The sequence below is a fragment of the Lissotriton helveticus genome, chromosome 2_1, assembly GCF_964261635.1.
Source record: "Lissotriton helveticus chromosome 2_1, aLisHel1.1, whole genome shotgun sequence".
Lineage (NCBI taxonomy): Eukaryota > Metazoa > Chordata > Amphibia > Caudata > Salamandridae > Lissotriton > Lissotriton helveticus.
Genome location: NC_136059.1, coordinates 972,781,532 through 972,806,014, shown reverse-complemented (window position 1 = coordinate 972,806,014; position 24,483 = coordinate 972,781,532). Strand labels below are relative to the sequence as shown.

The 24,483-nt window shown below is 44.7% G+C and overlaps 1 protein-coding gene across 3 annotated transcripts in view; it reads left to right on the top strand.

Moving 5' to 3' along the window:
* The window catches only part of SMARCA2 (SWI/SNF related BAF chromatin remodeling complex subunit ATPase 2), a 1,851,064-nt gene that overhangs the window by 496,857 nt on the left and 1,329,724 nt on the right, over window positions 1-24,483 (top strand). For all 3 annotated transcript variants that reach the window (XM_078675722.1, XM_078675721.1, XM_078675720.1), the window contains exon 16: window positions 7,086-7,249. In XM_078675722.1, coding sequence (XP_078531848.1) covers window positions 7,086-7,249 — 164 coding nt within the window. The remainder of the gene's footprint in view (window positions 1-7,085; window positions 7,250-24,483) is intronic.

Genomic DNA, 24,483 nt, shown 5'->3' with positions numbered 1-24,483 from the left:
TACTGTCAAGGTGCTGCACTCAAGGTATGTTATTGTATGGTACTGTGCTGCCCTGCATTGCTCTATACTGTCGAGGTGCTGTGCTTGAGGTATGTTATTGTACGGTGTTGTGCAGCCCTGCATATTGCACTGTACTGTCGAGGTGCTGTGCTCGAGGTATGTTATTGTATGGTGCTGCCCTGCATTGTACCAACAAGGTACTGTGCTCAAGGTATGTTATTGTGTGGTGGGCTGACCTGCACTGCATTGTACTGTGCTCAAGGTATGTTATTGTATGGTGTTGTGCTGCCCTTTCATTATATTCAGGGTATTTTGTTACTGTGTTGTGTTTCACAGCACTCAATTGTATTTATTATATTGTATTGTATGCTACAGTACCAAACTGCACGGTATTGTATGGTCCAGCCCTGTGTGATACGGTATTCTGCAGCAGACATTTGCATTAATATCTTGAGGGATGTTGACACCCACAGTGCATTAAGAGGTTTTTAGAATTAGCAGATGGCCTTAAAAGCAGAGACTGATACCCTTGACTACAGACCTCAGAAGGATGAAAGTTGAGTTTGCCCTGTCAGGAAGTGAACCTGAGACCAGGCAGCAATACAAGCACACGCTGACGTCACACGTAATGCGTGCCGCAGGTGTGTTTGGGGTTTGTCCTTTCTTTGTTATTGTATATGAAGTCATTGAGGGGTGAAGATGTTATCCACCTCCCAGAACCGGAAGTGAACCAGACTGTCCTCCTGCTGTAGCGTGGCAGCAGTATCACCGCAGCGACACCGAGATAGCTCACAGGGGTAATGCGCCTTCTCCAGAGGTCTGCGGGACTCCAGTTTGAGTTTTAGCTAGGCCACTGGAAGGAATAACAGGGGATAATGCCACACTGCAACTCGAGGATTGATTTTTTTTAATTTTTACCTGGATTTTGGCAAACTGAATTCCAGGGAAAGTTGCTGAATGTCTTGAACTTATTATTTATTGATATTACTTCTTAATTTACACTATCAACGTTGCCCCGCAGCTGTTTCAGGGACACTGGCAAGGGGAATAAGCATTGGCATAGCCAATAGGTCTCGTCTTTGGGACCTTATAAGTGTTTAGCCACACAACAGTTGATGTTGTTGCACCAAGGGTATTGTGCTGCATAACTAAAAATTTAGAAGGTCCCAAAAGCGAGACCTATTGGCTATGCCAATGCTTGTTCATTTTACTTTTGTTCCGGCCTGCCAGATTTTTCTTCATATTCATACTCCTATACAATTTAACTAAACTCTGATTTAAAAAATAGGCTTCTGCTGATGTCTGACAATAGTTTGTGCTCCACGTGTAAACTGTGTTGAAAGCCACGTTGTATATACAACAATGTTATTTCATCTTTATTCTTTCTTTTTCTTTCCCATTAAATTTACGACCTATATGTATCAACTTAAAACCACTGCTCCACCCTTTGTTGCTCCATTTCTCAATACTGCTTCTTTGTTTTCCTTCTTAGTAGTATTTGCCATTGCCTCCGTATCTGAGGCTTTTCTTTTTGTTTCTGCTGCACTGGCAGACTTCTCCCATTCCCGCTATCTAGTTTCGCTCAAGAAACACAATTGTTTTTCTACATCATTTTCAGTGGGAGAATTAATTACATGAGATAATTGTGAGCTATTATTTTCCTAATGCTTTTTCTAACCATGATGCTGTTGCATGGATACCCTCTGTGCATGATGCTGCTGGACTCTCTCTGGCAGTAATTAATTTGTAAAATAGTTTTGGTGGCCAAAACTCTGTGCTGAAACCAATGGCGGTTGCTATTAAAGTCAGCATGTCGAATACCAAGGCTGCCTAGTCTTCAAGCCCTCTGTAATCCACTACCAGACAACACCTCCCCCTTTATCTCACTTTTGCAAGTTCATTTTGCCACCGTTTGTGACGGTTTTCTGTCTTTCTCGTCCTTCTTCTTTCCCTTTGTGTTTTTCCCTCTCTTGCTCCGTCTAAACATCTGATGAGGAATACTAAGGGCTGATCCCCAAAAATGAATGCTAGCGGCTCCCACCTGCAACCACCGTCTCAAATTCATCACTGCCCTCGGCGTTCCTACTGCTATATCACAATGTTTGTTGAAGCACTAATCTTTAGTATTTGCCCCCGCGGCAGATTTTTGGTTGTTTACAGGTCTGTGCTTGAAGTAGTTTCTGTTTTTAGAGGCCTTTTACTGAGAGAGAAAATTCTTAAGTACTGAGGGATAATAATTCTGCTACATCTTTAAAGGTGATCTCCAAGGGATGTAGGAGAGCCCTCTAGATTATGCATCAAGCATGTCCTTCTGTGAATTGATTTATGGCAATAAAATCCACAGCTGCTTTTTTTTTTATAATTATTTATTGGAGTTTGAAAAAGAAAAAAGTAAGGAAAAACAAACAAACATACAACACATTAACATGTAAAGACCATATATTTAATAGGATGAAAGGGACCGTTAGTAAGGGTCCAACAAATGAAGCAGAACCTACCCCCCCCTGACAATTGAAAAATAAACATAAGATAATGCAAAGTTTCAGTTCCAGTTCCCCTCCAAAACAGCAGCTAAACCTCCAACACCCCAACTGGCAGATCATACATGGTCCACAGCATGGGAATGCCACCCTTCCTCCTCCAAGACAACCATATTGAGGATGAGGAAAGAAAAAACACCACCATTAGGGAGCAACACACAACTAATTGATACATCTTATATTGTCACCCAATAACGTGCATCGCGCTCTACAAGATAAGACAGAGAATCCCGTTCAAGAATACCAAAGTCACCTATAGCAACTCATCAGCATGTACAGATAAGCAAAGAAAAAAAGAGGAAAGATGGTATATAAGTTTGGGGGGCGGGGGGGGTGGACAGCGGCAACCACTAAAATTGGCTTCCTATTCTTCCCTAAGGGCAAAAAGCTCCATAGCTGCTCCTGTTCATTCTTCATCATATGAAGGCCTTGGTGATGTGCCACAAGCAGTCAGAGCAGTTCTTTGGCTCAGGCATATGATGCTTTGCTACCACGCTGGGATTCAGACTGCCATTGAAAAACAAGAGATTGCTCTGGTACTGCTTCACTCTTGTGAAAGTTGTTTTCTGATCAATACTTATAGCTGCAGAGTCATCACCTTTTGAATATTACCCAGGCATCAGACTAGATCCAGAAACTATTCAGCAGTACCCCGGGATGCCATGCTGCCCCGCACTGTTGGCGTTTTGCTCCAGAAATGACATGAGTGGCCAATATAGGTGCCACCCCTGCGCACTGACATTGGTTCCTTTTTTTTGGCTCCAGAAAATGCTTCGCCAGAGATCCCTTCATGTCTCTAAGAGACATTTACTTCGAAATGTTTTCAGTGTGCAAGGGATGTCACCCCCTAAAACAACAGATTTCAAGCCCTGTAGGGACTGTCATAAACAGATGTCCCCATCAGGTGTGTCTGTGTTGCCTGTGGTTCTGCCACAACTCCAAGTCCTGCTGCGACAATCCTCATCGGGGCTGTTCTCAGTCTGGGCCGTATCTAAAGTTCGGTCCCGGTTACACTCCTGGAGTTGCCTGAGCCGCTCGAAAGACTGATCTTCACCGCTATCTAAATCCTCTGGTAAATCAAAAAAGAAGCATAAGAATTCAAAGCAGTATTTTGCTCCCTCGCTGCACTCATTCCTCTGTGGAGGCACGAGTGCGGCGACATTCTTCTCGATCTCTGAGTCTGATCCCGCTCCTGAAGTCAGCCGACTTAAGAGCCAATCCCACAACTAGTGCTGGCAAAACCAGAGTTCCCAAATGCCAAGACTTGTCTGATTGAAGAGTTCCGCTCAGCCATGCTCCTTGGAAAGGTGAGTTTTACCTTGGTGGGAAATGCGGAGTTTGGCAGGTAAATCAATGATTATGCACATCAGCTTTCTGGATTAACTGTTTGTCAGGAAGGAACACGTGGAGCGCGGAATGTACTGCAACTGTGATGTCAGGGTAAAGTGAGATTACTTTCCCCATGTATTGGAATTCCCGGAGCTTCATGGCTAGCTTCAGGGTGGTCTCTGTCTTTGTAGTTTAAAATTTATGCCACAATCGGGCACGCTGGAGACCACTTGCAGAGTACGTGGGCCCAGTGAGCTGTGGGTGTGCTCAGATGCAAAATTGAGCACAGAGCATCGCCAAACATGGAGCAGGGCTTCAACTTAAGTGTCTATTCTTTCCACAACTGTTGATTCCGGTATTTCAAGGATGCACAAATTGTTCTGCCGGGACTTCACCGCCAAACCCTCATTCATGCTCTTTATACCTCCAGGACTTTTTCCATCCTCAGATGATGTTTGTTTGTGGCTGTGTGGGCGACTTCCATATCTGATACTCGCGTCTTAAGTTGGTCAACGTGCCCACCCTGACAAATCTCTCCTTCATATGATGCAGTCTAATGGTGAGGCTGTCTAGTTTGGAGTCTGTGGTGTGAAGGCTGTGCTGTAGGTCCGCAAACATTTTCTTGGTATCCTGATCGAGCAGGGAAAGATGCCCCGGCGGGATCACTTGCTGCGGTGAGGGCTGCTCTTCCATTCCCCCACTCTTCTAGGCCTGGAAGGACAGCTTAGGTTGCTATGGGTTGTCCTTGCTCATCACAAACCCTGGGTTTGGGGCCCAACAGGCGCAAATATCCTAGGTGGATGTCTTTCCTCCTGCTGCAGCCAGATCCAGTTCCATGGCCTAGGCCCCGCACGGGCCAGCACCAGGCGTGCAGAAACAACCATGAGTCAACAACTCTACTCCGGTGCAGTGCATTATCCACCCATTGCGGGCCACCGCCCTCCGGGCTGAGTGTCGTGGTGGAGGGAGCCGCCCCCACTTGGTCACCAAGTCAGGTTGGGCCAGAGGATTCAACTTAGCAGCTTCAGTCTCTAGGAGGAGTGCGGTCTCCAGGCTGGGACCTCAGATGCAGCCCCAGCCCCCCAGCAGCAGCTTTTTTGGCCATCAACACCCCATCTCAGCAGGTGTAGCTCGACTTACTGGGAGCGCCAGCGTGTCGGCCGCCCCTGGGGTGGGGGTGCAGGACGTCAGCAGGGTCCTCAGAAGGGGTGTTGCACAGGCTACAATCTCCAGTCCGGCCCGGTAGGCTCCAGCTAGAGCGTCTGCCTATCATCATGGGCCGGGCCCCCGGACGGATCACTGCAGGCCCAATAGGTCTGGAGCACCCTCCCATAGTGAATCCTCCGGTAGGTGCAGCATCACAGATGCTCCGGCAAGAGGATTTTGATGAATTATGGCTCATGGCCTGCAGAGCCTCGTTAGGCAGCAGCTATCTTGCTGCACAGTTCTCTGGCCCCCTGTTGCAGGTGTTACTGACAATACCACTGCCATGTGATACTGCAACAAACAGTTAGGGTGGGGTCACAGACCGTGTCCCTGAATGCCTTGCTCTTCTGGAAAAGGCTGGACCTCTGGGCATTTTTCAAGTTGTGAACCACCTGGCAGGATCTTTGAATGCCAGGGTGGACGAGCTCAGCCCCCAATGCTTAGTTGCTACTGGAGGTGACGCGTGGTCTCTTCCACGAACTGGAATAACCTTGGCTCAATCTCTTTGAAACCACAATGTCAGCCGGCAACACTTTGCTCTGGGTACAGTTAAAGGGTACCTCTGGGCTCTTTCCGCCTTGTTAAGGTTGCGGGATCAGACCTCATTGTTTAAGTCTACTGTTTTAAAGCATTTTTTAAAGGTTTAAAATGTCCTTTTCCCCCGTTGATCTTTGCCATGCCTCAGTGGGACCTTAATTTGGCCCTCACATATTTCATGTGAGCTCCCTTTGAACTGTTTCACAGCTGTCCTTTGAGTTTTCTACTCTAAAGGCTGTGTTCATCATCGCCATTACAGTGGCTTGGTGGGTGAGTGAGCTTCAGTCTCTCTCTGTCAACCCACCATATACAACCTTCTTCCCACACAAACAAATTCAGCGAACGCGAGCTTCCTTCTTGTGGAAAGTGAAAGTCGTGGCACCATTATATGTCAAAAATTCACCTTACTGGCTTTCTTTGCTCCATCTCACCCTTCTAGGGAAGAGGAGAGACTCCATTTCTTGGAACTGAAAAGAGCACTGACCGTTGTCTTTGATTGTACCAGAGAACATGCGGTAGTGGTTCACCAGTGCGAAAAAAGGCAAGACAGTGCAGAAAAGGACAGTTCTGCTGGACTGTGCTCTACATTAAAATCTGCTACGCACTGGCCAAAAAGGAGCGGCGCCTGGAAAGGCTCCGAGTAATTCCATCAGAGCCACAGCTCTCACCGCTTTGGCAAGCTGAGTTCCTGTACTGGACATCTGCCAGGAAATTACGAAGGGTGCCTCTCCATATGTCCACAAAACACTACTGTCTGTATAGCCAGTTGGTCATACAGGGATTTTTGGTTGGATTCCATTCACATACCCACCTCCAAAAAGGTTCTGCTTTGGTATCGTTCAAAAAGTGAGGAATCTATGGTAGGAAGTCTTTATCAGAAGAACAAGTTACTTACCCTTGGTAATGCTCTTTCTGGTAGACCCTATTTAACCACATATTCCTCACTGACCTTCCCATCCTCACCATTTTGTGAGCTTGACTCAATTGATAAATAGGAACCCAAGTCTAGGAATCTGCACACTGCTCAAAGCTAGGTTGCTGTTGGGACTCCGAGTCTCAGGGTGCACACAGCCTCGAAAGCAAGTGACGTCAGTGGTGCTATATTGGCCCTGAACATCTTTTCCAGAGCACAACAGCCCCATTGCAGAGCCCCATGTCGTCACCTACCTGCGCACAGAGGTACTGTTCAAAAGTTTCTGTATCCAGTTTGACACCTACACAATATTTATTAAAGAGTTGAGGAATCTGCAATTAGTTTCTACCAGAAAGACCATTACTGAACGTAAGTAACTTGTTCATTAGGTAGTACTGTCTTTTTGTAAAGTACTTGACAGTTGAATCGAAGTCATTTAATCTTTGGATTCTCACATTTAACAAAATATTCTCACACATATGTTATACAGTACAGTTTTAGAGGAACCATATTTTTCTGTGTTGGTCGCATATAATTACACCAATCTATCTTTATTTCAGATTCAAGGCTTGGAATGGATGGTGTCACTCTATAATAACAATTTAAATGGGATCTTAGCTGATGAAATGGGGCTTGGAAAGACAATCCAAACTATTGCACTCATTACCTATTTGATGGAACACAAAAGACTCAATGGCCCCTACCTCATAATTGTTCCTCTTTCGTAAGTGCACACCAACTTACCTATTTGTTTCTATTATGTTCTAGCATGTGGTAAAAACAGCTGAAGAGTGGAGAGATGCCAGTGATGTCTGTAGAAGTGAATTTTAAAAGGGTGGCGCCACACTTACGCACACAGAGGAAAGTGGTTGAGCCACATTTATATGCTTTTTATATATTATATACTGGTGATAGTCAGTTTGTAGTCATAGTTAGGACCAACTTTTCTCATAAACAAAGTGTTTTTTGTTATGCCAATACTTTTGGCAACGTTTGACGAATCTTCACGAAATGCTCAAAAGTAGTTTACTGGTCACTTTAGCTGCTTTCGGAAAAGTTTCGGGGTGTTTCGTCAAGTGGGGGTTGAGAAAAAGGGGGGGTTCCAAAACAGTTTTTCCAAATGCAATGTCTATGGGGATTTAGCAAATTTTAGATACAGCTACAGCCTGAAACGCTGAAAGGAATTACACCTAGTTTGACAGAAAGCGAGATCTTGGTCCTCAGATTGTGTTTTTTGTGATTTGGCGTAAACCTTTTCAGTAGTTTGATAGTTATTAAAGAAAGAAATGTATAGATGTCAACGTACTCTGATCTACCCATGACGGGTACCTGCAGATCTGGTAGTGGGAGGGGGGGGGTAAAGCAAAGTCTTGATTGGCTGGTCGCAACCTGAAAGGAACGTTGTGGCCACCATTTTTTGTCGCTTGTTACTTGGGTAGGGAAAAATCGTCTCAAAACATATAAGGGGTCAAAATAAAGGTAGCCTGACCCAATAGGACACTTTAGGGCAAGAAATTGACCAAAATGATTTTGGGAGCCAAAATGGTGGATCCGTGGTTATCTACGGATCTGAAGCCTAATGACGGAAAAAATACCTCAACCCACTCATACATTACACCCACACTGCACACTGTCGAAACCTGTGTGCAGTGTGGGGTTTGGTGCACGCAGGTTGGGGTGGGGTGGGGGGGGGGTTTCAGCCGTGCGCAGCGGTGGTTGTATTTATATAAGGTAATTATATATTACTTTACATTCAAAAAATAAAATAGAAGATCACTGGAAAAAAACGAAGGTTACAGGGACGTTCTAGTTAGTTTGACGTTTTACCCAAACAAACCATAGAAATTCAGCAGGTATAGTTATACTTATCTGAAAAAAAAATAACTTGTGCTGTTAAGTAACTTTCTCCAGTATTAGGGGTGTCTTTCATAGATTCACATGCTTGAATATTCCCCGTTGTCGAAGTGGGAGTCCCACGGTAAATAAAATAGCAATAATGCTAAATATATATATATATGTATGATAACATAGTACATAATAAAAGAAGCTGAAATACAACTGAAAACCTCCAAAAGGATTCCTACATAGGAATGCATGGAAAGAGAAAAAACTACTTGTAACACATCAGTGTCATTATGTTAGTCCAATTTGCAGCTAATCAGGCGCCAGCACCCTCTAGAACCTTCTCCTCAGAAGCTCAAGCCCTCAGATTTTCTACCGCACGTCGTGTGAAGGGAGTCTCCCTGAGCTCTGCTCAGTTCTTCACCTCAAAACTTCAAGTTCCAGTCTTTTCTCAACATGTCAAGTAAGAAGTCTTTATTCAGACCTTGCTCTTCTTGTGGGAAGCTGCGCCTTTTTGAAAAGGACCCCCTCCAGAAGTGTATTTATTGCTTATACCCAGATCATGAGGCTGGCAGCTGCAAGTTCTGTAGAACTTTTTCAACTAAGACACTTAAGGACAGAGAAGGCCGTCTTCTCCTTTGGCTACAACGTCTAAAGGACAAAGATTCTGCCCTGTCAGATGCAGAAAGTTTTCAATCTGGTCTTTCTTCTGCCTCAAAGTGTGGTAGTGTACAGGATTTTCCATCTCCTTTCCTCAAAAAGAAGAAATTAGCCCTGCCTCTGGCTTCTGTGGTGTCTCCTACCACTCATACTACCACTACGCCCACGAGACCTGGCTCTCAGGCGTCTTCTACTGCCTCTCTGGGTGTTTCCACGCCTCTTAGAGTTCCGTCGTCGACGGGACCGTCTACGAGTGTTCCGACGACGAGAACAGCATTGACTGCATCTTCGACAATGACGCTGACGACGGCGTTCGCTTTTACTTCGTCGACGACGGTCTCGTCGACAGCATACACGTCGACGAGAGTTTCTCTGTCATCCAAGCCTGTCCCCTCGACGATTCCTATCACCTCGTCGACGAAGAAGAAAGAATCCTCGTCGACGAAAGCCTCAAATAAATCTTCGTCGTCGACGACGACTCCGTCGACCAGGGTCTCGTCGACAAAGACTCCGTCGACCAAAGCCCCGTCGATGTGGACTCCGTCTACGGAGGTTCTGCCTGCGTCGACGACTGCAACGTCGACGACCGTACCGTCGACGATTGCACCGCCGACGACTGTACCGTCTACGACTCCTTCTACGATGGATCGCCCGTTGACGGTGGCCCCGGCGACAACTCCGTCGACGGTGAGTTCTTCAAAATCCTCCTCGTCGACAGCCAAATCTGTGACGGCGCCGTCGACGGCGGCACCGGCCTAGTTTTTCTCATTGCCTTTGGTGCCGTTGAAGACTTCAGGATCCTCTACTGATGCCTCCCATCGTCGCAATAAGGCTCTGTGCCAACAGATCTCTGCTCCAGAGCCGCAACTACCTTCTCCAATGTTTGCCACTACCTCTGAGCATGAGAGTGAGTCTGAAAATGAAGTTGACACGTTTGGGGCAGCCCATAGCCCCTCTGACTTGATTATCAAAGGTCAGGATACGGACACTGACGAAGATGGCGGAGACCAAGAGTATCAACCTGAAGAACAGTTGGTCCAAGTGCCTATGGCTACGATACCACTAACCTTGAACTCAAATCTCCAACATATGCTGGATGATTACAACCGTCGCTTCCCAGCAACGCCACAAGGTACTCCTGTACCATCTCCTGCTGCTGTTGCACTGCCTCCACCGTCTCTTCCGCCTACGTTGCCACCTACAACTTCGTCTCAGGTTCAGACGTCAATCAGAATCCATACTACGGTTTATCCGCACGATGCAGATGATGAGGCGGTCCCAGAACGTGAAGACTGAGAGGTCCCTGACAATTCGGACGATGATGCAGGCAACCAGGATATGGCAGAGTGGGACGATTACCGAGCGCAGACGCCCTCTCCTCAGCCAGGAAACTCTGGTGAATCACCTCCTGTAGATATCGCCAGTTTTCATCTACTAATGGATAAAGGGGCACAGCGTTTCAAATTACCTAGATCGAAACGTGAGGAGGACTGTTTCCTCTATGATTTTAAAGATAAGCCTTATAAGCAGGTCCACACAATTCCAATCATCGATTTTGTTTGGAAGGAGGGGATTAAACTCATGGAAGCTCCAAATTCGTTACTTGCTCAAATACTGCGCCTTGAGAAAAAATACAAGGCCCCAACTGGTTCTCCGGCATGCTTGATTTCTCACCCTAAGCCGGACTCAGTAATCACTCAAGCTGCACAGCGTTGAGCCCGGAACCCAGCGTCTCAAATCACCGCACCTCCAGATAGAGAGGGTCGACGCCTAGACGCTATTGGCCGCAAGTTTTCAACCATGGCTTCTACTTCTGTCCGTGCAGCCAATGCCTTGGCCATTTTGGGATGCTATGACCGGCAGATGTGGTCGGACATATCTGCATTAATAGATCTTATACCTGAAGCTTCCAAGGCGGACGCTCAGCAGATTCTTCATGATGGGCAGAGAGCTTTAGAAGAAATGATCGACTGTGCAGTCGATATTGCGAATACAGGTTTCCGTCTGCTTGCAAGTGCAGCTGCCTTCCGACGCCAGGGTTGGTTGAAATCCACCTCTTTCCGGCAGGAAGTCCAATCCAAGATACTTGATATGCCGTATGATGGTGAATCACTCTTCGGTTTTCACATCGATGACGCCCTGGAGTCCATTAAGAAGGACACTGATACGGTGAAGTCTTTGGGCACATTGCAATTCCGGAAGCAGTCCTTTCGAGGTGCGCGCGGACGCGGCACTTCTTCCAATTTTTGAGGAGGGCAACAGTACCGCTCCTACAATCAGGGCAACCAGCGTTACACATCCACTCAGCAGACTCGTCAGCAGCCCTTCAGACCCTATAGGGGAAAGTCCTCCTATCGTGGCTCCACTCCTAAGCGCCAATGACTTTCGTCATCCCCAAAGTGTTGGAGGTCGAATCTCTCTGTTTTATTCCCAGTGGTCCTCCATCACCTCGGACCGCTGGGTTTTGGACATTGTACGGCGGGGTCATACTTTAGAATTCGTCGAGATTCCTCCTCGTACTCCACCTTTTGGCCCATCTCCTCCACACCTCGACGAGCTTTACCATCAAGTCCGTCTTCTTGTTTTAAAGGGTGCGGTCGAAGTGGTCCCGAAACATCAGAGGGGAGAAGGGTTTTACTCTTGATTCTTCCTCATACTCAAGAAGACCGGAGATTGGCAACCCATTCTGGATTTGAGGACTCTCAACCAGCTCCTAAAGTGCCAATCTTTCCGCATGCTGCCATTACTGGAAATCCTGCGTCTTCTATCCAGCGAGGATTTCATGACCACCATAGACCTTCAAGACGCGTACTTTCATGTCCCAATTATTCAACAACATCGCTAGTACCTGCGTTTCAAATTGGGACAAATGCACTATGAGTTCAAGGTCCTGCCCTTCGGGCTGCGATCAGCTCCTCGTGTGTTCACGAAAGTACTGGCCCCCCGTGGTGGCTCACCTGCGTCTCCAAGGTGTTCAAATCTTTCCATATTTAGACTATTGCCTCCTCAAGTCTCAATCCCATCATCATCTATGTCAGGACACTCGTCTTTGCCAGCAGGTGTTTCAATCCCTGGGGTTGACCATCAACGTCGAAAAGTCACAGTTTGCGCCACTACAAACAAGAAACTTCTTGGGAGCGATCCTCGACACGAAACTTTCAAAAGCGTTCGTCTCGCACGAGTGGCGACAGAAGATCCTTCGTCTGGTCTCCCTCATTCAAAAAAGACAGTCCGTTTCTGTTCGGACATTAAAGTCATTTTTGGGAATGGCATCATCTTGTATCGCACTGATCCCAAATTGCAGATTGCGAACCCGTCCCATTCAGGAGGAACTAGACTTACAGTGGCGTCTGGTCTCCGGGTCTTTCAACAACCTAGTTGCTGTCACAGCCCGCATGAGAAAGAGCTTGCTTTGGTGGGCGCAGCCAACCAATTTGGAGACGGGAATGTCGTTCCTCGTTCACGCACCAGATCTCACGCTCACGAGGGACGCCTCTTTGGAGGGGTGGGGCGCTCATCTTCAAGGCCTATCCATCAAAGGCAAGTGGACTCCGCCCCAACGCACGTGGCATATCAACAGGCTAGAGTTGATGGCGATCTTCCTAGCGCTCAAGTCATTCCTACCTGTAGTTCACGGGGAGTCAGTGCTTATTCAAATGGACAACACCACCAGCATGCACTACGTGAATAAACAGGGAGGAACCAAGTCTCCACATCTGTCTCGCTTGGCCCAGTCGATCTGGAATTGGGCTCTCCGTCATCAGATCACCTTGACAGCTGTACATCTGCCGGGCGTGTCCAACATCCTGGCGGACTCTCTGAGCAGGTCCACTTCCTCAACACACGAATGGGAACTGAACCAGCAGCAAGTTCCCACCTCTTCCGCAAGTTCCCACCTGTTTGGCGCCCTCCTCCGTCTTGGCACCTCAATGTTGTCCTATCTCAACTTATGAAGTCACCATTTGAGCCTATCCATAAGGCGGATATCAAATTTCTCACCTGGAAAGTTGTGCTGCTTTTGGCTTTGACTTCCTCTCGTCACGTGAGCGACCTTCACGCTTTTACTGTCAAGCCGCCTTATCTACAGTTCAAACCTAACGGAGTGGCGCTTCGCACCAACCCCTCTTTCCTACCTAAAGTGCCTACGGATTTTCATCTGAATGAGCCTGTGTTTTACGAACTTTCTTTCCGGACCCAAGCTCTCCGGCGGAACAACGCTTGCATTCTTTGGACATCAAACGATGCCTTAAATTCTACATTGCCAGAACTGCCTCCTTCCGCAAGTCCGATCAACTGTTCATTGCTTATGGACGACTGCGTAAGGGGCATCCAGTTTCCAAACCAACAATTGCCCGTTGGATTTTTCCAGCTATTACCTTCTGCCATTTACAAGCTGGCAAACCATTGCAGTCTTCAGTGAGGGCTCATTTTACGAGGGCGATGTCTTCATCCACCGCCTTGTTTGCTGGTGTGCCTCTTCATCAGATCTGCCGTGCAGCGACATGGTCCAGCAGGCACACCTTCACCAAGCATTACTGTTTGGATGCCATCAATGAAGCGGATACCACAGTGGGACAGGCAGTGCTTCGTCGTCTTTTCCAATAAGGTGAGCCTCTGTTCCCCCCTCCATGCTGTTTTTGCTGTGATTGCTAATGATATTTTATTCTGTCTTGGTTTTTACATATGTGCCTAGCAATCTCAGCTCTAGGAGGTTACTGCTTTCTATTCTATTCAAGCATGTGAATCTATGAAAGACACCCCAAATACTGTAGAAGAACAATTGTTACTTACCTGTAAACAGGTGGTTCTCCAGTATTGGTGTCTTTCATAGATTCACATGCGACCCACCCTCCTCCCCTCAGAGGCTCTCTTCTCCTCATGCACTCTTGGTCACTTTGGTGCTACGAAAATCTGAGGGCTTGAGCTTCTGAGGAGAAGGTTCTAGAGGGTGCTGGCGCCTGATTGGCTGCAAATTGGACTAACATAATGACACTGATGTGTTACAAGTAGTTTTTTCTCTTTCCATGCATTCCTATGTAGGAATCATTTTGGAGGTTTTCAGTTGTATTTCAGCTTCTTTTATTATGTACTATGTTATCATATATATATATATATATATATATTTAGCATTATTGCTATTTATTTACCGTGGGACTCCCACTTCGACAAAGGGGAATATTCAAGCATGTGAATCTATGAAAGACACCAATACTGGAGAGCCACCTGTTTACAGGTAAGTAACAATTGTTCTTAGGCCACGAGTTGCAGTTTCTTAATGTAAGTATATCTATAACGGCTGAATTTCTATGTTTTTTTTGTGGTTAAAATGTCAACCTAACTATAACTTCCCTGTAACCTTTGTTTTTTTCAGTGAATATATGTATATATATATATATATATATGTATATATATAAAATATATAATCCTGTTTGTCGATGATGGCGATGTTACCGCCTTTATCTGCAGATTTTATTTCAATAGTTTTATCCTCCTGTAAAGTTTTCAGGGCATCTAAATTTTTTTTGATAGATTATTTTTTCCTTTGGTTTGTGTCATTTTATATAGTTCTTCCGTTATCGCCTCATGAAATATCAATTTTGTTACCTTATCAGATAGAGGGGGTGATCGAATAAGAGCACTGAGACAGAAAGAATCTCGCCACATTGTGACATTCAGGACGCTAGATCCCAGAGAATTAAATCAAAATGAGGAACTTTATACACACCTTTAAAGCATAAAACCACATTAATATCAAATGAAGAATTGAAACCGAGCAGTTAGATATAAAAGAAATATAAATTGATTCACTAATGAAAATAATTGAAAAGTATGTGTCATTCTACAAAGAATGCAGAAATATACAAATTGTGTAGAAGGATTTGGCACCTCTTGACATGAGAAAAATGTGGATATAAATGGCTCACTAGAGAGCTCAAAAAGTAAACCGACCTAATAAAGGCTCACTAGCGAGCAGACAATCGGGACTGAAATGAAACTAAATGACTAAACTGCATTGTAAATAAAGCTTTGTAAATTGTTATTAAAAGATCACTGACACATATGAGTAAAATCACAAGTAAGCACTATTATTAATTCACATATAACGGTAATGAAAAACTACACAAACCACATTGCATCACTATGAAAACAGAAGTGAAAAGGTGCCTTTAGAAATAAAAGATGTCCGTACTAACTTTGTGACATCCCGTGATCAAGCCTTCAGGGGAAAGTGAAACGTGTTGGGAGAGGCAGCGTTTTTTGAAATAAAGCCGCCTTAAGAACTTCGATACATCCAGTGCGTCTTTTTTGTACAATTACTACTGTCTTGGCAGCAGAATTGCATATTGGTGAAATAAATACATGCATCCCCCTTTCTTTCTTTGACCATACTCTTTTTGCTTTGCCCATTCAGTGCACAATTCTGAGTAAAATTGGGAAAGTGAAGAAAACTATATAGGGAGCTATCCAGTGGCCCGCCACTTCCAAACTACCCATCAGAGTAATTGAGAACTCTGAATATTCTTCTGTATTGACCAGGTCCCAAAAAATGAAAGGGGAGGGAACAGGGTAAAACATTCTACAGACATTACAGTCTAGGTATATCATTGACCTGCATACCAAGGCTCCGCTAGGCTTGAATAATGTTGAAGAAATGTGGGTACATCTTGAATGAAGGTAAACTGTGAAATATGTGGAATGTTGCAACCAAACGCAACTGATACCAATGTGTATATATGTATCTGTTTCTTTTCTTTTCCTGTCTGGATTGTCTATACAAGACGTAACCAGCAAATATACAGGAAACCCAGGTATTCACCGGGAACAGTAAATGGAGACGAGTAACCCTGTATAGATTTATTTCAGTACCTCCCTCCCATCACCCCGGCCCCCCTTTCCCTCCTTTATTTCTGTGACAATATGTTTCTTGCGTTGCCCATTCAGGGCGCAATTCTAAGCAAAATTGGGAGAGTGAAAAAAACTCATTTGAGAAACGGTAAGGTTGAAGTTACTTACTACACGATGAGTTATTAGTTCTGCAAGGAATTATGAATTCTCTTATTTTATTTTGCTTTTGTAAGTAATTAAACTTTACTCCCATATGCTGTATAAATGCGCCCAGAAAGTAATTGATTTATACGTTGTGTTTCAATACATCATATAAGATGGCTGCCATTATTGTACAAATGTGAAAGGTGATTTGAGGCCATCTTCGCTGTTGATGAAATTTGCCACGTCATGCACTTTAGATTTTAAAATGGTTTCTTGAATGTATACAAACTGACATCGATAAAGCTGTAGTGCCGAAACACGTCTGTCAGTGCTGAGAGGTTATGCACATTAATTAGCACTTTTTTGTTATATATTCCAGTGAGTGCTCTCATTTCTTGTCCGACTTCGTATTGGTTGCTATAGTGGACTTATGTTTAAGCATCTCACCACTGTTGGAGATTTGCACCCGGAACGTGTGGTGCGGCGATGGTGATTCTGTCTTTTGATTATATTTTGGCTGCCTGCCACGTTGCTGTACAAACTGCATCCATCAAAGAACTCAGATGGGTGATCATGTAAGGAAACGAGTGACACAGAGAGGTTTTCGTCACTGGTTGGGGCGCTCAGGGATGTCTCGGATAGGAGGACCTGCGATTCCTGTATCAGACCACCGCTGAGTGTCTTTCTCTTCCTGTTCTCCCTATTTTACCTGCAACAGTTTCAGTCCAGAGGGATTTTTTAATTAAACCACATGTGCAAGCCTCCCTTGCTTTTGCTTTGTACTCAACATGTCTATTGTCACAGAGTGGGAGGAAGCTGCCACTAACTTTTTTAAGCAGGGAGCCGGACGAGGAAAGAGTGGCAGGAAAGAAAATAACACCCCAGCTATTCCTCTTAGTAACTTAAAGATCTTATACCAGACTCTAGAGAAGACCTATGAGCAAGAAGTTCGAAAGTGGTGGGAGGCTACATCATTAGAAAAATATCTGGATGTTGGACGCATACTGAGAGGTCTTCGTATATTCACAATTCCGTCATATGAAAAGCTAGACCCGCAGTTACTGAAGGACTGGTCCGAAAACACAATAGAATCATCTAAAGGAATAGTTAGAAACCTAATTAAATATGCCGGTGGTGATCGGGCTAAATTACTAGAGGAGATAAAAAAGCTGGAAGAAATGATTAACAAAGATACCAAACAGAGTGAAGAACTTAAAGCCACAATGATGAAACGCTTGAAAGACTATGAGAGTGGTATAAGACGGCGCAAACAATCCAAATTCCAGCGGGATGAGTAAGACTATGTTTCTGGCCCGATCCTAACCTTTGCCCGCAAATTTGATGCCCCGAGAAAAAAACTGAGTAAACAAAGAGGTGGCATATCCTCCAACAGGGAGACCTCAGAATCTGAGGTGGAAATATCAGAAGGGGAACAAACAGATACTACCACCGAAGAAAGAGACAAAACTGGCGAGCTTACTTATTTTCTGAAGTACGAATGAATCAGGGAATCCCGCCAAAGACCAGCTCCAAGAACTCATCCGCCAGAACAAACAAACAAGGGGCAAGAAAAGAAGGGGCAGAAGTGTCCACTCCCAGAGTCACACGCTGCAGGGGGAAACGGGGCAGATGGTAATACCATGAGAAGACCTAACCATCATCAACTTATCGGATCAAACATTAAGCAAAGATGAAACACAGGTCTTGTAATTGGGTCTATTCTTCTGTCCCACCGCAGGATTGGACTATGCCGAGACCTGCATGGACCTCTTTAAAATCATAAGGAAACTAAAACTACAGAAGATTCACTTGCTACATCCAAAAATAACATCTCGTAGCAAAGTGAAGACACCGAACAACATGGATCTCCTTATTAGCAATTACTTAGAAACCTTGAAGACATTACAATCCTTAGAATCCGCAGTAGATAACGGAGGACTGGACAGTATTGTCAATATAGACACCTGCCTGGTACAAGCAGGAATAACACAAATCAGTGGGAGGAGTGAACTAAAAAGAAATTCAAGGACGATCCCACAGACTACATACAATGCTTTTGACGTGTTCAACGAGGCCATTATTGCGGACTTAAAAACCTTGAAAGCAAAAGGCAATCTGACGAGACGTTCTAACATCCCGTTTAAACAATGGCAAGCTATACATGATCTCAAGAAAGCTGATTCTACGGTGATCAAGCCCTCTGACAAAGGGGGAAACATTATTCTGTTTAACACAGATCAGTATTACAAAGAAGCTATCCGGCAACTGAACGATGAAGAGTGTTATATGCCTATTAACAGAGTGGAATATGTCAATTGCATAAAAGTATTTCATCAACATCTCAAAAATTGGAGAGATGAAGGAATGTTGGACTCAAATGAATATGATTTTCTGTACTGTGAACATCCTGTCCTACCCATTTTTAACCATCTTCCCAAAGTCCACAAAGATATGAGTAACCCACCAGGAAGACTTATTGTGGCTTCAATAAACAGCCTCCTGGAAAATACCTCTATATACATTGATTCATTCTTATCAACATGGATCATTAACCTTAGTTCCTATGTAAAAGACACTCAGGATTTTTTGAGATTGATAGAGAGGATTATTTGGGAGGATGATATATTATTGATCACCTTGGACATAACTAGCCTGTATATTTGCATAAATCACGAACATGGCAATGCTGCTGTCAAGTCATTCTTAAACAAACAATCCTTAAAATATCAGATATTCAACATTATGCTTCTGAAAATGGTCAGATTTTGTTTGGAGAATAATATCTTCATGTTCTCCGGCCAATTGTTTAGACATCAACGCGGGACTGGGATGGGCACATGCTTTGCTCTCAGCTACGCAAATCTCTTTGAGGGCTGTTGGGAGGAGAATGTGGCCTGGAAAGAGGCGCTTGAGAATTGGGTTGAGAATGTGGCACTTTGGGCCCACTATATCGATGATCTATTGATAGTGTGGAGAGGCAGCCGTTAATCGGCTGAAAAATGCACCGCTTACCTCAATCGGAAGGATTTGAATTTGGTATTTAGCGAACATATCAGTAACACTAAGGTATGTTACCTTGATATGGAGGTCTATGTAGAAAATACCAAACTACTCACGAGATTATATAGAAAGCCGACAGCCATAAACTTTATTTTACATGCTGTCAGCTTTCATCTGAGGAGTTTGATGAACATTTCCTACGGTGAATTTCTGTGTATTAAGTCCAATTGTGCGACTCATTCCGAATATCAGAAGGCCAAATGAATCCTATATGAAGCGGAGAAAAGGGCAGAAGAAGTGACGAGACTGGAACTCTTAGTACCTGAAACCACTGATACCCGCAAGAATTGCAAAGAAGGGGGTTCTGTTAGGATGATTACTCGTTCCAATGAGAAATATCCTCAAGTAGTACACATTTTTGAGAAAAATTGGCATATTCTCCAAACGGACAATATACTAAATAAGGTCATTCCCATACAGCCACAGATCACCTATAGGCAGTGTAAATCTATGAGTGACCATCTGGTACACAGTCATTATCTTCAGACCCCACTGAAAATAAATAGTGTCACTGGGTTCTTCCTGTACATGAAATGCAAGGCTTGTAAATATAGCCAGTAAGTTAACAACTATAGCACAAGAGAGGAAGAATTTAAAACTGTTGGGAAAATCAATCGACTATTTAATTGCAATTCAGAGTTCAGAGTTTACTGTTTAGAATGTCCCTACCATAAGCGCGCTGTATAGGGAGCACCATTCACCCTGCAAAGAGACGCATCTAAGAACATATGCGGGCAATCACGAAGAATGATGCAGGCTATCCAGTGGCCCACCACTTCCAAACTACCCATCAGAGTAATCGAGACCTCTGAAGATTCTTCTGTATTGACCAGGTACCACAAAATGAAAGAGGGGGGACAGGGTAAAAAGTCTACTGACATTAGAGTCTAGGCATATCATTGACCTGCAAACTAAGGCTCCACTGGGCTGGAATAATGTTGAGGCACTGTGGATACATCTTGAATGAAGGTAAACTGTGAAATATGTGGGATGTTGTAACCAAACCTTCTTGGATAATAATTTTGAATTTATTATATGAAAGTCAGTACACAACTGATACCAATGTGTATATATGTATTGGTTTCTTTTCTTTTCCTGTCTGGATTGTCTATAAAAGACATAACTAGCAAATATACAGGAAAATCCGGTATTCACCGGGAATAGTAAATCGAGACGGGTAACCCTATATAGATATATTTCAGCACCTCCCTCACACCCTCCTCTTCTTTCTATCTGTGACCATATGCTTTTTACGTTTGCCCATTCAGGGTGCCATTCTGAGTAAAATTGGGAGAGTGAACAAAACTCATTTGAGAAACGGTAAGATTGAAATTACTTACAACCCGGTGAGATATTAGTTCTGCAAGGAATTATGAATTCTCTTACTATTGTATTTTCGCCTTTGTAAGTAATTACACTTTACTCCCATATGCTGGTAGAAAATGCCCAGAAAGTAATTGATTAAATCGCAATTGATTTATTGGTTGTGTTTCAAAACATGCTAGAAGATGACCTCCATTATTGTACAAATGTGAAAGGCGATTTGAGGCCATCTTCGCTGTTGATGAAATGTGCCACGTCATGCACTTTAGACTTTTAAATGGTTTCTTGAATGTATGCAAACTGACATTGATAAAGGCGTAGTGCTGAAATCTTTTCTATCCGTGCTGAGAGGTTCTGCACCTTAAAAAGCACATTTTAAGCCTCGGCTAGCGTTGCTGCGCACATGCGCAGCTCGCTCGGCGAGATTTAATTTTTATGAGGAGTTTCAGTAAAGGGCTTTAAGCCCCGCCCCTCTTTTCCATTGGCTGACATCACCGTTTATGCTAAACGGTGGCCAGACATTGGAAAAGAGCTTTGTATGTTGCCTCCCTTTGGCTTTTTGGGACCACCCACTTGGACGGGCTCGCCTGCTTTCCTTCTGGCATAAAGGTTTCTTATCTTTATGGGGCCATGTGTTTAAAAACATGGCCCCATAAAGACATGAAATCCCCCGGCTGCAGCGCGGTCCAGTCCGGATGGGCCGTCTCAAAAGGAGACATGGCGTCCGTGTTTATTTTTGCATTGCGCTTTCACTTTAAAGTGAAAACACGATGTAAAAATAAACAGCAGCTGACTGGGGAGCACTTGTTTTTATCATTGGTGATCTCATTGCATCTGCAATCTGCAAGTCTGCAGTGCGGAAAGCTTATTTTGAAATTTGGCATTTCAGGAAGATAAAAATGCATATCTCGTTGTATTACTTTATATCTTTACTCACGTCTATTTGACAAAGAAATCTGTCATAAATAACAATAGCTTATTATCACATAGCGCTGTAACTGGGATTCTGAGCACTGCAATAACAGTCCCAGCTAGGTCCCCGCGATAATCATGCTATCGACTTTGTGAGGTAAAGGCACAGCGAGCCTATATACATTGGCACATGTGGCCCAAAAGTCACGCACAGATCTCTGCAGTTGGCGCATTGACCCGCGGTGCTTCCTTTGCCGCGTGCCTATTGTTTGTGTTATTTGTGAAGGCATGTACAGATCCCTGTGCATTACAGCTGTTGCGTGCCATTGAGCAGGTTATGGTTCCCCTGGGGTGATCCGAATCAGCGAAGTGAGTGGGTAGAAAATGCTATTTTTAGGCATTTATGGAAAAGCAAAGCCTTCGGCCTAAAACCGCAGGCCTCGGCAAGGAAGTTGATCCACTGGGTTTTAGAGTGTTTTAGCAGCTTTGCGTTGACATCTCATGTGTAGCACCTGTACATATAGCTTTTAAGCCCGGCTTATGCATAACACCACCCGTCCTGGAATGGTGCAGCTGATAAACACGACAGGAGAGTGTCACTGCTCGCTGCTTAATTGCAGGGCGAGGGGGCGACAATGTGGAACTGCCCTGCTCATTTCTACAGCACGTGCCATAAACTGAACTGGCTCTTAACCCTTGAATTGCAGCTGTTTCAGTTAAATGACCGGTGCTCTTTTTATCACCCAAGAGATGATTTTTGAGCTTGGACTCGATTAACTGCAGCTCTGTGCTCCGGGCAATGTTTCTTAATTGGCACATGCATTTATCTGTAGAAGGTGAAATGCGGAGCTGCCCATGCAAGTTGCACACAGCTATATCCTCTGCATGTTCAACCCACACAGCTGTTCACAGTTACTAACCAATTGCGCAGGTTTGTCTCTTTTGTATAAGCTACATCAAGCCCTGGCGTTTGTTGAAAGGGGAGGGTGGCTTTTGTGTAGGTGCGTGTGAGAACTGCAGAGGGTGAAATCCCATCATAAGGCCACGTGGACGGCTCACTCCAGCCTGGTGTTCTTCATTTTATCGTGACGTCATGCTAAACAAAACCAAAACAGAACTGCGAGTCCCAGAGTGCAATTTGCTGTAGGCTCAAAAATGGCATGGAGCTGGAAGACGTCACACATGATATTCAGCCGCTTTCCAGGCATATGCACATAAGATCCACAAGCCCTAAATACCAATGGGATCCTGTTTGAACAAGCATTAAGAATACAATATGTCTCGCCGTCTATTAAGTTAAAGCCATTTGCTTTGCTATACAATACCATTAGCAAAGCAAATGACTAACTTAATCAAAGGCGAGACCTATTGCATTTTCAGTGCTTGTTTGTTATAAATTCCCGTGATGCTCTCCTTTCTTGGCCTGCTTCATATTGGTTGTCATAGTGGACTGATATATACACACATACATCCAAATTCAGATTTAAACATTTTAAGCAAACAACGTTGCTTTGCAGTGGAAGGTAATTGAACAAATTGTGTGTGGAAAGTTGCAGTGTTTGGTTTTTCTTTGTCACCTTCTGCCACATTCATCAGCTGTGCTGGTGGGGCACAGTGTGGGGGAGCAGGACGAATTGCGCTAGGGAACTGGCCGTCTCTAGAGTTCGAATTGGTTGATGCATATTTAGATTGGTGGAAACTGGAGGTAGTGTTTTGGATTGGATTTGTGGAGGGGCATATCATTATGAAATGCAAAGCAGTTCCTCTGAAAGTGGCTCTGAAAGTAGTGCAGTTTTATTGGCTCCAAATAGTTAATTGTGTTGTAGTTGTGTTATGTTTCAATTTCCTATTTCTTATGTGGTGTTACTCTTTAAACAGCTGCAAGCTGACACGTACATTCACGTTAAATGAGACTGGTTCCTCTTTGTTGTTTTAGAAGCGTCCTCATACATGCGAAAGGCAATGTAAGTGTCTAAACTACCAATTATAACTAACTGAATCGGAAGTAGATGGAAGTTTTCATGTCCCTTCTCAACGTCACGTCCGTTCACAGGCGGCGTGGTGGAATTATTGTTTCTCGGGCCCAACCGGCTGGTGGAGCTCTGTCAAGATTTTACCGTTCCCTGAGACCACAACCTGGCGGTCTAGCAATACTTTGAAATTGGAAGCGATTTGGGTCCACCGAGTGAGCATCTTGCCAGGAAGAAATCTTTGCTACTCAAGGAAGTCAGATGCATCTCCCTGCTGACTTTGGAGACGCCAGTCCCTCCGGGAGTCGCCCAGCACCAATACTCTGTGTACCGGAGCATTTGCCGCAACCAAGGCTTGTTTGTCCTAATCCCTTTTGGTGCTAAAGGGGTCCCTCTTTTCTACTGTACGAATTCTGAACCACCTGCAGTTTATTCAAGAGGTAACCGGGGATGACAACATACAGTGTGTTCGCATAATCCAGGCAGGACAGGATCAAAGCGCAGACAACAGTTTCTTTAGCAGGTCTTGGGAGGAGAGGAAGAAACTTTCTCAGAGCTTTCAGAGTGCCAAAGCAGGTCCCTGTCAGCGTCTTGACCTGGGTAGAAAAAGTGAGGTTCTCATTGAACCAAACCCCCAGATTTTTTGCAACGTTTCCTTTTGCGCTAGGCAAGGGGAAGCCCGAGGACCTCAGCCTCTCTCTGAAGTTAGCAGGAAATATGCTATACGCTCTCATTACACTTCAGCTGCGCCTGAGCTAGCCAGTGAAAAACAGGGGACAGACAGTGTTGAGCAGGAAGGACTGAGTAATCGTCCCTTCCCCAAGAGAACAGATGCTGGGTGTCGTCAGCGGAGGCCATCACCTTAGCCCCTAATGTCAATGCTAGATAAACCAGCCGGGTGACATAGATGTTAAAAAGGAGGGGACTAAGGGATGACCCCTGCGGGACACCCGGGGCCTCTTGCGAGGGCCCAGAGGCACACAGTGGAAGCCAGACCTGCTGCGTGCGGACTTCCAAGAAGGACCTGATCCAGCCCCAGACAGACCCGGATATGCCAATCCGAGAGGCGATCGAGGAGCAGGGAGTGGGGCACTGTATCGAATGCCACTGAGAGATCTAGCATGACCAATGCAGCTCTCCCGCCGGCATCCAGACACTCGCGGATCGCTTCTGACACCTCTAGCAATGCCGACTCCGTGCT